The 15,427-nt window shown below is 44.2% G+C and overlaps 1 protein-coding gene across 13 annotated transcripts in view; it reads left to right on the top strand.

Moving 5' to 3' along the window:
* LOC6529772 (protein sickie) overlaps nucleotides 1-15,427 on the top strand; it is a 169,403-nt gene that overhangs the window by 145,067 nt on the left and 8,909 nt on the right. The window contains exons 1-2 of one of the 13 annotated variants that reach the window (XM_015196942.2): nucleotides 1,284-1,729; nucleotides 11,184-12,608. The exons of 10 other annotated variants lie outside the window; for them this stretch is intronic. In XM_015196942.2, coding sequence (XP_015052428.1) covers nucleotides 11,283-12,608 — 1,326 coding nt within the window. In that variant the 5' untranslated portion in view covers nucleotides 1,284-1,729; nucleotides 11,184-11,282. Of the gene's footprint in view, nucleotides 1-1,283; nucleotides 12,609-15,427 lie in introns of those variants that run through there. 2 more of the 13 variants (XM_015196939.2, XM_039373007.1) reach the window with 2 other exon arrangements.

The following is a 15,427-nucleotide window of genomic DNA, read 5'->3' on the forward strand; positions in this document are numbered from 1 at the left end:
CGCTGTGCGTCCCCACCGTGTTGTCCTTCACTTTGGCCTTACGACCAGCCACAAAACGCAAAACACAAAACTCAAATTTGCAATTTTTTCCACTTTGCTGTTCGTCGCCCTGTTGTCCTGCCATCCTGCCATCCTGGCCGCCAAGGAAGCTGCGTCTGTAATTTTTTTGGTCTGCGTAGTTGTGCGCACATCTAAATAAGGGTTCGTCGATGGGGCAGACGCCTGCGACACGGTCCGCAAAAACATACGTATCCTTCGGCGGTGGCGCCACGTTGGCGCCTGACTCTGGTCGCTGGCAGTCCTGCAGGATACTCTGGATCAGGCATGTCTGCTCTCCATATCCCCTGCCTAGTTTAGCAAGTTTGGCTTGTCTACATAAGAAAATAAGTACATACTAACATTGATGACCACTTATTACTTAAGAAAGTGAAGCGTTACATAAGTTCGTATTTTATTGAAGGAGCTTAGAAGGAGCATAACACCGTTTTTAGGACAGTCTAATTTTTTAAAACTTTCCGTCAGAATATTTTAAAAAATTCGAAAATGTAACAAATTTTTTTAACTCAAGATCTAAAAAAACAAAAAAGTTATGAATAATTTACACATTACCCATGCACATATTGAACAACTTTTTAAAAGTACTACACACTCCTTTGTCTGTTAGATCATTTCTTTTTTTGCTAGCATTGACGAGTTCAAAGCCAACATAATTATAGTAATTGAGTTTTTTCACACGATCGGGTATAGAGATATAGGGTCTACTCTCAGGATGTGACCTTTGCGTCGCGTGATAACTCATGTCCTGTGAAATGCGTGTAGCGCCCCTGAAAAACGAAAGACCCGACCCTTGTGAGAGCATCCACCCCCTCCGCTTTGTTTTCCCTTTGGAGTCTGTTATTTGCTTTGTCGCCGACAAGTCGGCGTCACTTCCAGCTGCTGCTGCTGCGCAGTCGGCGTCGCGGCAGGAGCAGTTGCCAAAGGATTTTGGAGTCGCGTCGAGTGTGTCATATTCAGTTCCGCGTTTGAAGTCGAGGCACACGCACCAGAAATCGCAGTTACCAAGCTATGGATCTTGGGTCTCCACTGAAGATCGTCATATCCTGGTTCCTAATTATGTGTACTCTGCCCGGTTCATCCGCATATTCTGAAGATTTTGCCAACTTCAAGTTCCTTTTGCTAGACCATAAGACGAAAGACTTGAAGTTGAGCGAACCGGTAAACTGAGCGAACCGGTACCGGTAGAAGCCGCGCAACTGATCTTGCTCAACATCGGCGGGCCTTAGTTCCAGTTCCAATCCGACTGCCAGCGAAGCAGCACGTACTGTCGCGCATCGGGTGTATCTGAAGACGAGAACCGGAGTATCTGACGGGTGTTTTTTTCGAGCGGGTGTATGGGTGTATCTGCAGTGCGTGATCGCTGGCGGCTGTTTGCCCAACTGATTACCAAAGTGCTGCGCGAAGTGAAGTGAGGATTTGTGAGAAATACAACAGAATTACGCGGGCCAATAGGTTCATTGAGCAGAGCTTCAATGCTTATGCTCTATAAATAAATGAAAAAACGGCAAAGAAAAATGAGAAACGTGTTTGTGACGTGCAAAACAAAATACACCTTGAAATGAATGGATACAACTTTGTGTTTCAAACCGGTCAGCAAAAGTTCTTCTACTAAAAATTGCTGACACAGAAAGATAACACAGAGAAGTTCACCTACAACTGCTTAAATAAACAGGCACGGAACCAGATAAAAATTGATAAGCAAATACGCCAGTATTGCAATACAAATTAACCATGCGGAAGCTGCGGCACACACTATATTTTGTTCATTGCCTGGGTATCCCATTCCCAGGGTATAGCATTTGTATCTGATTCCCAGGGAGAGTTGCTATAAAGTTACTCGTCACTAGAGCCCCGCAAATAATTGCAAAATCAGCAAAACACTTCAGGGGCACCGGGGAAAATCTGCCATACCAGCTGTCTCACTCCGACACTTTCCTCCTATCCCTATTTATTTGTTTTCTTTTTCATCCACCAAAATAGCTACAAATTAAACTGGCTCCATGGAGATTTGCATAGGTGCAGGGAGATGTGCAACAATGGCAAAACGCTTAATGGAGCATGTCGAAATGAGATGGGCGAGTTGTTGAGTTCAGATCCACACATGCAAGTGGTGAAAAGGTTGACAGTGTCGTAGTTTCAAAGGGGATTTATTTTGGAAACAACTAGAAGTATACAGCTTTCCTTTGAATACTCATTAGGCACTCCATTCACCAAACGGCGTGTGTGCTCCTTCAAATAGCTATAAACATAGCTTTACATTCAGGACTTCGCGATCGATTTCAAATACTCCATTTTAGTACAACCCTACTTTATAACTGCAACTGCTTACCGATATCTTTTATGATCTCCAGACCGGACCGTAAATCCCCCCTAACCACGTCCATGTCCCTTGCAATTGAACCGAACAGTAGCCTACACACAAATGGCACAAACATGTCAAAAAGAAGAACCAAAATACGGGGTTAATAAAAGACTTTGTCTGCTGCATTGTGGTGTTTTATTGGGTTTTCTGTTCGTCGCAGCTGTTCAGCTAAAGTTATTCCCACTGAAAGCGGAGTATTATTTTGGCCCGTAGATTGCATTTCAAATCGCTGGTGGGAAATGCTATACGATGTTGCCAAATTTCAGCCAAACAAATTCTCCTTTGTTTTTTGCTGATTTCCCGCTAATGACTTCGGTTCAACATCTCACAAGCCAAACAAAAATAAGCGAATTAGCTCTGACTGTACTGGTTGATGTATGTAAGTTATGTGGCATCGTTTAGAATGATCCAGGGAAACTCCCTCCCGGATCTCCCTCGCATATGGGCTCTCTGTTTCCCGGGCAGCTGTCCCAATTTTCAAGAGGTGACACCCTCCCTCACGATTTTCCACATTCCACTTTTCGCGTTGCGTGTGTGCGTGAAAAGCGATCAATTAAAATCGGGAAAAGGAGACAAAGGGAATGCTACGGTTCCCATCATTCCATTCATCCCTATATCCTGTGAAGTATGTGTAAGGAATTCTTATTGGACGGGAGTGGCAGAACGTGGACTCCCCCTCAACAAAAACGATTTATGAGCCTTGACTTTCATAGTCCCAAAAGAAAGAAATTACACAGGGTCGCAGCCCCCCAAAATATTTTAATTGAGAGAATATGGCAATTAAATATGCTGTTATTCCAGGGAACTTTCTGCCTGCATCCTTGATGAAGATTGATTTTTGCAACGACGCCGCTGCTGCGCATAAATTTTCACGCGCAGCTAATCAAAATTAGTCATGCCTGAAAATCGGAGAAGGTGGAGTCCATTAGGGGTGGGGAAAAGGAAAATTAGTTTTTAATTTGTAATTTTTCGCACACCGACAGGAGTCAACTTTGAAGTTGCTTTTGATTTCTAAAAGCCGTTTCTCTTTGAACTGCTCGGCCGCCGAGAAAGTGTGAAAATCGTCGAAGGAAAACTGCTCAAGTTTTCCAGTTCAATTAGCCGCCTCGGATCGCCGCCGATCGCACAAGTCCATAACAATTTCCGGCCAAACGGTCGATGGGCAGCCTGAGATACATGTGTTAGCAGCAGATATCAGAAAAGTATTGGGAAAGTATCGCAAAAGTATCCCAAGATCGCCAGCCTTTCCCTGAAGACCTGACTTGCATGAGCCGATAAAAGGCAGCAATTTTGCTCACTTTTCTTTGATTGAAGTACTCTGGAAATGGCAGTGTCTACTCCAATTTTGTTTGTCGAGAGTTGAGTTGGCTTCGCCTGAATCGAGGAAGAGGAAACGATGTCAAATGCCTGCAACTCTACCGACTTTGGATGCCGCCAAACAGTCTGTCCCCAGCTGGCAGTATATGTCGCCCTGTCGGGTGATTTGCATTTCCCCGTGTTTGATGTAAATGCCATGTAAATATTTGATCAGCCCGGTAAACATATGTACACTGCACACAGGGCAAGTCCAGGTCCAGAAACACTCAAAAAAAATAGGCTTGAAAACTGCGGGAAGAGGCACTTAATTACGGGCGAATTTTATGAGCTGACTGGCCTGTGACCCGCATCGATATGCCTGCTACATCGATATATGCTACTGTTCGGGCTAATGACCCACGAAATCCCAGATATCGGGACCCAGGGCGCCGTCTGGAATACCTAAATAGATTCCCGTTGAGGCGCTACCTGTTCTGCCCACCAGCGGTTAGAAAGGTCGGGTGTAAAGGGTTAAGACTCGGGCGAAGTTTCTCTTTGTCTTCCTTAATTGCCGAAAAATATTGTGGTTTACAGTAAAGCCAGGAGAAATGATAATTATGAAAACCCAGCAAGAAAAGATTGTGGAGAGGAAGCAATTTAAAGAAAATTGTCATGGGAAAATCATGTCGCAAAGACAAAGAAAAATTTGGGAGGTATAATTTGAAAACGAAACAGTTCTACGGTTGAAGAGTAATTCGATTCATTTGCTTACAAATGGTAAGGCTATTTAATCGTTCGCTCAATATTAAAGATCTACTTAGTGTGCGCTTAGTGTTGTATCTCATAGTTTGCCTAAATGTAATATGCTGGTGAATATGTTCATATTAAAGCAATAAGGTGAACCTTATAAGGGATTGGTTAACGTTGGTCCCTAACTAGCCAAGTTGAATGTTCAGAAAATGCAGTCCAAAGGCAGCCTATCCGATAGATGGACTTTCAAAGACCCCTGGCCAATATAATAATTACGCAAGGGCAGTTCGAGTCGCTCTCGTTGTCCAAATTACGGAGTAGCCACCAGCCAAGGTTTCCCTTCCCCGTGGTTACCCTATCGATGCACCTTTCGTGGACGGCGTGTGCTGGCTAATTGAGCTGCACCTTGGGCAGCAGCTGGTTGCAGCAGGATGCAGCCGTCCTTGTGGCTTTCTGGCACTCTATAAAGAGGCATTAAAGTCGCCTTTTGTCTACTTGCTGTGCTGTTAAGCGAGAGGAGTGGCACCGCTTAAGACCGAGGAATGCGCTTCAATCATTAATCAGCTGCGACTAATGTTGTGGCAGCTGGCAGATGAAACCCATTCCCATTCCCAGTCCGATTCCCATTCCGCTGCCATGTACATATTTCTAATTGCAGTTGACAAACACTGAACGGAACCCATTGAGCGGGCATCCAACTCGTCCGCCTGCTCCAGATCCACTGTATGATGATTCTCGGAAAGGCCAACTACAACTCCAACCAAAAGTACCCAGCCCTTTTCTTATCTGGGGCTTCCATTTAGTGCTTGAGTTTTCACAGAAGGCGCTCCCTTTGGTTCTTGAAAATGTAATTATCATTCTCCCAGAACTTGACTTGTTCTCGGCGAGGTAGATGAGTATGGATCAAATTGGTAAATTAAAACTTTCGCCAGGGCTGGAACGTGTACTGTATATTTTCCTTTGGAAAAACGATTTAATAAATGAGTTTACTCTGCCAACACTTTTCTCAATGGCCGCCCAATTTAATTGACTATCCGCACTTGATTTACTGAGTCAACATGCGAGTGGGAAATAGAATAAGCAGATGGCGTATCTGGAGACATCCATCAATATGTCCAGACCTTGTTAATCGCATAGAAAGCATCTAGCAGACACCCCACTTCCACTTCACTTTCGAACAAAACTGGATAAATTTGCATATGACTCGAAACAGACTGAGAAACAGGAGTCCATTGTGGAGTCATAAAATAACGAAAGATCCGAATAGCAGCGTCAAGAAATCTAATCAATACGATAGCCTCTTGAAAATGGGAATCGAGTCGGACTCTGGTAAACAAATCACGTCAGCAGACCATTTATCAGTCTTGGTTTTGGTCTTGGTCTTGGCCAGTCTGGTTCGAATGCTTAAAGCTAATGAAATGCAATTGGAAATTTATTGGTCTTCACGGCGATATGGCTGCGCCTGAATTCAAATTTTCGGTCAGCTGTCCTGTCAGCTGGGGATCTGGAACTGGAGTTCCACTCGAGCTGTCCGTAATTACAACTCGGGGCAACTCTTTTCCCAGTTCGCAGCGCCGGATGGCCATCCACTTGACGGACAACTACAATGGGGCTGTAGTATCTGGAATTATTGTACGCTGTACATGCACACAAAACAATGACGACAACTGCACATCAGTCTGTCAGTCTGTTCAGCTCCAGCTCAGTCGGTCGGTAACCAGGCTGTGTGCATGTGGCATGCAACATTCGCCGCCCTTTCCCCCTTTGATTATGCTGATGAGTTTTTGGTCTCTGTTATATCTGGCGGCCCCCATCTTCGGCGCTAATAATAATAATGAAAAAGTTTTCCTCTCTCGCATTTTCGGGCCTTGCACTTCTTTTTTTTTCGGGTAATGTACTGGTTTGGGTTAGGGGGTCGACTTTGTTTATGCCACTTCAACATGAAGCCCAATGGGCATTATTGTAGATGCAGATTACTAAAAGGTGCTCCTCCATTGTAACATTTTACTCAGTTGAAAGATGAAGCTGGAAAGTGGAAATGGTCACTGGGTTTCGACGTAATAGTACTGGATAAATGTCTACAAACTTCTACGGAAAACCAGTAAAATGGGCTTCAATGGGCTAACTGCACTGCTCTTATCAATATTATTTTATCTGCAGTAGACAAATATTTTTAATAGCTAGTAATAAAGAAAGCGGAGATAAGCCTGCAGATATTAGCTCTTATAGCTAGCAACTTTGCAGCTCTCTGAAATAGGATTATCTTTAAACAGCTTTAAACTGCGTGCAAATTTTAGATTGCTGTCTTCTTATCTCATTAAGCGAGTATTAACTTGCTGCATCATTAGCTTACATCTTGTCATTCGAAATAGACGGCGTGCTTCCGTAGCACTCAGACCGAATCTTCGATTGAAAAAATTCTGGCTTTTTATTCATTGAATTGACCTTCGTTATGCAATGGCTGGCGATTTCCACCCCCATTGAAAAGCAGACTCAGATGCCGCTGCAGCATCTCGCACTGCGAGAGTCAAGTGACTCTTAATGAAATGCATTAAGTCTATATATAAAGCACTCTGACGCAAAAACTCATTTCCCCATTCGAGCAATCCTCTCGAGTTACACGGCTAATGTTGTTATATAGTCTACGATATTGCACATCTCCCAGCGTTTGCCAGTAGATGAGGAAAAAGAAACTTAAATTAGCCTCAATTGTTTATAATTTCCACAAAAGTGCTTATGCGGCTGTCAAGTGCGTCGAGTGAGGAAGTGGAGAACGGCCGCAGATCGTCTTTCCTCCTTTTCGGGCTTGGATCGGTCTTCTGGCCGATTAAGAAACTCTAGGCTGGCGAACCGGTTTCGCACTTTATAAGTCCACCCGCTAAAAATCCCCAGCTGGCCCAGACTGCACAGAGGAAAAACTCATAAACGTACTCAGATTTTCTATATTCAAATAAATGTATTCATGAATAGTGGGTGTAACAGTATTTGTATACAACTTAATTACAGAGAGGAGATTAATTCCGAAAAAAACAATGACTTCATTAATAGTTTTTACATGGCTGCAATGCACTCTAAACATCATATGTTCCACTGTTTTCTTTCAGTGTCCAAAGTTCGGCTCATAACGGCGGCTTAGCCCCTTCTTTTATTTTCTGACCCTCTCGCACAGCAGGTTTCGTGCCTAATTAATGCAGGCCGATAAACTTCAGGGTAAAGTTTTAAGAAAAATGTGTGTATAGAAACTTTTAGTTTTGTAGATTGCTGGCGCTCCCTTTTCAAGACCTTTTTATTTTTTGCATAAATATATTAATTGTATAATTTTACGATCGCAGAGATAAAGAGTCGATGATAAGCCGGTTTTTCGGTGGAAATAATTTTGACGACTTAGGCGCCGCCGTTGTCAACACAAAATGTTTTTGTAGCGCTAATTTTCATAAATTTGAAATAGGAGCCATAAAACACTATAAAGGCGGGCATAAAATTGTTGTTTCCAATTGTTCATTTTTTTTATAGTTTATTTGCGTCACGTTTTGTTACTTGAACACACCTTGAATGATCTAATGGCAGAGCTTCTTGATCAGCTGAATGGAGGCAAATAAAGCCCCAATTATTGAATGGCTCTCAAGTGCATTGATGTTTAGCCAAAAATGATTTCAAGCACACACCTCCACCTGTCAAAACTGCCGGCCCAACAGTTCTGAGCTACTTAACTATGCAGTTGACAGCTCAAGTCGGCTTTGCGTTTTTGCGCACTTCACACACTCGATGTTGTTTTTTCAACCAGTTTCGAAATTGAGCACTCACAATATTTTGGATATTTGCGCCTGACACAATTAGCCAACGAGTTTTGTGCCAGCAAATGGCGTTGTGATCAATGGAACTCCCAATGTCAGCATCACCAGTAAAAATAGTTTTTTAAGCGACCCCCCGTTTCTCTGTTGAGAACATGTGTTGAGCAGGTCTCATCCATTCGCAGGAAGTTCGCGCTTTAATCATCAGCAGTTTTATATACGAGTATGCTTGATTCCATCGCCTAAGCACATTAATCAAATTACCCCCTCGATCTCAGCGTTCTCAGTCAGTTGCTTATATTTAAGCGCTGTTTCTGTTATACGAGTATAAATTTTTACGGAGTCCCAGGCAATTTCCTTTTGAGATTTCGGCTGGCTGATAAGACAGCCCGGCAGCCTCGTTGTCTAGACTTGGGCCCTTTTATTTTTCAGCTGCCTGCCCACAGGAAAAAGCACAGAAATCTAGACAGACTGCGACAGACACTCGCGATAAAGCCGCTGAAAAACGCCCCAGCCGCGTTTTGCATTTTGGCGAAAGTTGTCAATGCTGTCAAAGGTGCGTTAGCGATAAACTAAAAATGGAGGAATAACAAACGCCTTCGCAAAGGAAACCAGTTGGGTTTGAACCCTTGCCATTTAGCCTGCCTCAAAAGTTCAATTTTTACTATTTTACTATTTTAGCATAACAATAGATACCAAATGAACCATTAAATGCCAATGCAAGCTGCAATTGCATAAATTTCAATAGACAAAGACAATCGGCGGGCAAAAATGCCAACAATTAGACGCCCACATGACCCAGAAAAGTCAAATTTTGAAGGAGAAAAAATTCAAGCGCATTCCCGATGCCCTGTGGGTGCTTAGGCTATTGAATTTTGACAAAATTTGATTTATTTTCGCTGTGCTCGAATTAATTTGCACGATTCGTGACGTGATTGGGTTGATTGAATTTTTTCCCCCGCCCAGTGCTTCACAAACTGGGGCTAGTCCTGCTCAAACTTTTGCCGCAGGGTGACTCACTTTAGACCTTTTCACTTCTCTTTTACTTGGGCTTTGCATAGGCCATAAATATTACACTTTGTCGCAAAGTCCCTGCAACAATATGTCTGGGTGTGTATAGCGAATTCTATGGTGATTCACACTGTAATCGTCTACTGGATCTTCATTGAAAGGTTTGATTGATTGCATTGATAGATTCAAGGAACAGAAAGAAAGAGTTCCTATTGTATGGAACTTCTCTTGAAAATTTATGGATAATTTTGTTGATGATCCCAATCAAAATGTCTCCTTCAAGCTCTACTGCAGTTTGACTACATTTTTGCCAGTAAGCTGTTACAGAAATCGCAATACTCGACCACCGCTTTAGCTTAGATTCCTGTTCATAGTGTTACTTTAACCGCTGGTGAGCGTTAATTTTTAGTTAATTTCTTCATTCACATTGAGCAATTTCGAAATGATGTACATTCCGTCGCATCGCCACTCCACTCTAAGCCCGCAATTAAAGTCGCTCTTTATTAGAAGCTTCGAGCCCCGACCCCCGAGAAGTCCGACAACCGAGTGTAGCACACCATGAACTGCAATCAAAACAATTACAGCCAATTCACGCAGCGCTAAAAACAACAGCAACTGTCCAGAGCAGTCACAATTGCCACTTCTCACTCCTCGAGCACTTCCCAGTCCACTCCCAACTGCAGAAACCTACCATGAAAAAAATAGAAAAAAGAGAAAATCAACAGCAATAAAGCAGAAACATTGAAACGTCGTTCGCAGTATGTTGATGACATTAGAAAATGGTTGTTTATTGCATTTCCTTGTTATTGTTGCCGCTGTCAGCTAACCAGACGCCTGGCAAAATGGCAAAAGTCCGGCAGACATCGAACTGTGGTGTTCCATGTAGCCCCAGCCCCACAAGGAACCAGAACTCCTTCGTGGCTCCCAAGTGTCATCGAACCGTGCCGAACTGAACCTAACCGACAAACCAATTGACAGGCAGACTCAGCCATAGGAATAGGTTTTGGAATGGGCATGGGAATGGATAAGGGAGGGGGTATGTGGCAACTCCAGCGGATCTCGGGATGCCACATGCTTATAGATATGTTTAAGTGCCGTTTGTGTCAGTCGAAAGTGTCGCGCAGATGATAAAACCCATAAAACTATACTCTCGGCAAAAAGGAAAGAGATATAGTTTTAGGGGGAAATATACATTAAATGTTTTTCGTTCTATTTCCTAACTATTAGGTATGCTGACTGACACGTCCTTTAAGCTTTTGGCTGAAGGTTAAAAGTATTTACTCAAGTGAATTTCTAGATAGATTAATACTGAGTAATGTTTTAATGAGATACATGTTGGGTCTATTATTTGTTTTTTTGTTCACCTTCGACTTCACCACTTCTCATTTCCTTTGATTCCACATCCCTTTGCTTTCAACACCCACTCTAATTTCCTCTACCCACTCGAGTTATATTTCGGTACGAACCTTCAAGAAGCCATCTTATCCATTAGACTGCCCCCCAAAGTGCTGCTCCACTAAGTGACTCTAAGGTGCGATAGTTTCGCTTTTATTCCACTTTTCTATAGAGGATGTCCGTCAAAATCCGGCACAACGTGCGTCATGTGGAATAGATGCTAATTAGGCGCTAATGAGACAACTTGGCCATAGAAACGAACCAAATTTGAGGGACAGGCACGAGTGCGGTTTTGGAGCGGAGAAAGATGGGGAGTTACTAGAGTTTGGGGCGTGTCAGGCCGAGTTCGTTGGACCAGCGGCATCAATTTATGAATCCCGGGCTCAATTAAAAATGATTGATGCAGTCTTATCTCTTAAGTCCCAGTGGGGGACCCTAGCAATGAACAATCGAGTGCGCGAGTGGGGCAAACTTTATATTTCTTTGCTTATAAATGATAAACCTCAATTTGAATGCCGCAGCAATTAATCAATGTTTAAAGTGAACAAAAACAGAGACGGTACAGCATGAAAATCCTATAAGCAAAAGTCATAAAACTACACAAAAATAACATCAGAAAAATGTCGGCAGTCAGTGCGAGTAATAGGCCGCCTCCATCGCCGATATCGGCGCCTATATACGATGGCTATGCTACGATACGAGCCCGCGGATTGACCCGATCCCGATCGATAAGGGCGGAATCGGAGAATGGGGCTCAACTCCCGCCGGTCTTGCAGAAACCACGAAGGCAGAGGACCATTTCCCTGAGGAGTAACTACAGTTTGCCCGGCGGTCAGTCCGAGGAGATCTACGCCAGGGCGAAACCAGTTAGAACGCCGACCATCGGGGATCTGGAACCGATATACACCAATCCCTCGGCCTTTCGCCCTCTCTCGGATGCTTCGAGTTCCTCGGGAGGAGGCAGCATGCCCTGTGATTACCAGAATGTGAAAAAGAACTCCCGGTTCTCATTGGATTCCCTGCAGAGTAGTGCCACTCCAAAGACGCCCGATTATAATACTGCCGGTGAAGAGGAGCCCATCTTCCTGTACACGGCACCGGAGAGTCCAAAACGGAGACTAGATAGTGGAATCCGTAGCTCCTATGAGAGTTCAGATCGCGGATGTTACTCGCCCTCACCTAGGATGAGTTTCGACATGCAGGAGAGGGACTGCCCGCGTCTAAGACCACCGACCTTGCGCCACAACTCGGTGGGTTCAACGGGCAATAGGCGTCCCATAACCTTGTCCCTGAACGAGACACCAAGATCGCCCACAGGACTACCACCTCCGGCGCCAGTTCGTCGGGAAAGCCTCTATGCCAAGCCAAAGATTTATGCCACGCCCATGCGACCGCCGACCAGTCCTCGCCTTAATCTGTACGAGCTTCCAATAGTAACACAAAGAAGCAACAGTGCCGAGCTGCTGGAGAGGTCCTGCACCAGCCAGAGTCTTGCCACCATCGACCAGGATGAGCTGCTGGTAATCCCCAGTGCCATGCCCATGCTGCCCAACGCAGTGGATAGGCGATACCACACCCTGGGTCACATGCGGGTCAAGAGCATGGGCGCTGGACTGCATCGCAGCCTGGATGTGCCCACTGGCTCCATGCTGGACGTGGCCAGCGGCGGCCACTGGCGTTACAGGGCAGGCAATCAGTCTGCCGGTAACATTTACGCCTCCGCTGAGGCCGCCGTCAGTGATTTGAACCGGATGGCACCGGAGTACATGGATCCACTGGACTTCAAGATAGGATGCCAAACCACGCTGCGGAGTAAGCCCTTGATCCCCTGGTACGAACTGGCAATTCGCAGGGACTTCAAGCGGCAGTCCTGCCCGCCGATTAGTGGATCAGGGGTCGGTGGATCCTTGACCTTGGCGACTTCGCCTCAGGAGGATCTTGAACAGGTGAAGTACAGCACTGATTCAACAATACGGCTTAATATAAATATAATATTATAATACGGATAATATGAACTGGAGTTCATTACCGATGTCTAAGTTGCATTTTTAAACTATCTTAAACTTGTTATACTACATAGCTCCAATCTACTTCTTTCTCTATGAACAACCTATCTTTGATTTACCTTCTTTAAGGGGAAATAGGCAAACTGCTTTAAGAAACTCACGCCATTTGTGAAAGAAGAAAACTGCCCCTGATATCCGCTTGGCAAACTGCATGCAACATTGGATTCTACAAATTCTGTGTGGTTTGTTGCTGCGGTAATAGATTTGATGTGGTGCGTGTTCTGTGCCCGCTGATGTCTTCACCTGGAATTCTCATCCGGCGTTGGCATTACGAATGCAGCTCCCGCTGCAGCTTATCGAATATGGCCAAGCTATGCAGGAGCACCGGGCTGTGGACATGAACTCGACGGCAAGTTGAGCCTAAAGTGGCCACAGAATACCTGGTGAAGAGCGAGTGCCATTCAGAGTTGCGAGTTTCCACAACTGTCAGTCGCCGTTAGATGCGATGCTTTTGTGCGCTGATTGATTTAATCAAAGTTGCATGAGCAGCCTGGCTTTGAAAGCCTTTGGGCACGGGGATATACGGCATATTACGCGGGCAGGCTAGGCTGAGTCTTCACCTATTAGTTTCACGTCCCATGGTAATCCATTACAGTTGGCGAGCTATTGGCTTTTAATCCCACGACGACGGCACAGTCGCATCTGTAGTCGCTGTCTCTGCCGCTGATGACCAAAACCGATGACCTGGTTTGGCGGAACATGCAATTGATATGTTCACGATAGAAATCCGACATCGATGATTGGGTCTGCCAGGCATTGGAATGCCCTGCAGTGTGAAAGAAAATATCGCAATGAATCCGAGAGGTGGCGATGTTATTGTGGAAATCCACACTCGAGCAAGAATATCATTGGTAATAACTTGGGCATTTTCTCAACTACGATACTGTTTCAACATCGTAGTAATGGATTTTCAATGAATCAGCTTCGAATGCATTTTCTAATATTTTTCCTTATTATATCAAAGTATATCCCAGACAATCCCCATCTATAATAATTAATAGACCCATAAAAGAAATCTCTCAAGATTAAGGCTTGGGTACTCAGTGACCGCAATTTAATCCGCAAATGTTGAATGAATTAAGAGGCCTGAGGAAATATGCCCATTTATAACAACCTATATACCCAGCTCATTCCGACCGACAACCCAACATCAATGGCCAAGCACTAAAGACAACAAAACCGAGTGACTTCGTCGCCAATTGCGGGTCCAATCAATGTCAACTTTCAAAACAAATAAAGTTGCCATTAATGCCGCACGCTGAGTACGTTTGTTTTTTATACGTTTTTTCTTCATTTTTTTGTTATCCATTTTTTAGTAGTTTTTTGCTCACATTCGATTTGGCGCGTTTTTAAAGCGGTTTTTAGGCTTAGCCCCAGCGACGCCGTCGACGGTTTTTAAGGCGTTTTTCGTGTTCATTTCATGTTTATTTATGAGCGGCTCTAGCAGTTGCCAGTCCGCGATGGCAGTGGTAACCCGAGCTGGCCAAGAAGCCAAGAAGTCCGCTGTGGAACCGTGGAAAGTGAAATTGTCAGATGGCGTGTGAACAAGCGCCGCTGACAGTTTGGGGAGCACTGGTCCCAGATGGTCGGAGGTGATATCACAATTTTTATTGGCGGGTCAAGGGGTTGAAAGCCAAAAGTTGATTGCTTTCAATTGATTATATTCATCGCGGTATTTTGTTATTATTATTAGGAATTTACATATTTGGCAATTGTTATTGTTGGGCAGAGCTAGACTGGGAAATGATTGATGTGAATTTGACCGTACATTGAAGAGAGGTTGAATTGTTAATGGTTAATTGATTAATGTAAAGAAATCAAAGTGATTCCATTGAGCATTAATTGACTGACCTCACCTGACGGCCCAAGTGCAATCATAAAAGTAGATGCAGGAATTTAATAGGTTCTCTAATCGTTAGTTCCCCACTTTGTGGCCCCTTATAGATTTTTTCAACCAGCTTAGACTCTGGTTTGTGGCAAGGACAGTTCGTCAACCGTTTGTGCCACTTTCGAAGTGCTGCCATGCATAATTAATAAATCTTTGGCTGACAAAACGCCAACAAATTGGCAACTCGAGCTGGCCTTAAATAACTTGTTGGCTTTTATCTATCGCAGATCGCTTATTAAAACAGTTGCTCTCTGTGGCGAGTGGTCGATTGCACATGAAATATATTCATATCGCGCAGATAATGGTTGCAACTGCGGCACAGAGCCAACAAAGAAACTGGTTAACCAACTAACAGACTATCAGCCATACTGACTGACTGAATGTCCGAGTGCGTCTTTCCCAATTGGCGGCCAGTTTGTATTTCTCTAAGGCAAAGAGCACAGTATCTCCACACGATTCCCAAATGCTTCTCGGGGTTTCACCGCTGCCGCACCTGAGCTGGCCCGTTCAATTTGTAATTAAACTATAAATATTTATTCATTTCACTGTGCAAGTCAGCAAATTATTCTGAGCTGGGCACGTGTTTGGACTTCGTAGTTTGTTCATTTGTTCGTTGGCTTTTTGTGGCCATTCGACCTGTCACAGGTGGCTGAGGCTCAAAACCAGTTTTGTACAAGTAGTTCTTGGGCAGGGTTCCCTTCCCGAAAGGCTAACAGCCAAAACCCAGCAAACAAAAAACAGAACAAAAAACTTGTTTCCAACCGCATGACAAGCTGGAAAAGTGGAGAAAAACGAAGGAGAAGGTTCACAA

This window comes from Drosophila yakuba, chromosome 2R (assembly GCF_016746365.2).
Source record: "Drosophila yakuba strain Tai18E2 chromosome 2R, Prin_Dyak_Tai18E2_2.1, whole genome shotgun sequence".
NCBI lineage: Eukaryota > Metazoa > Arthropoda > Insecta > Diptera > Drosophilidae > Drosophila > Drosophila yakuba.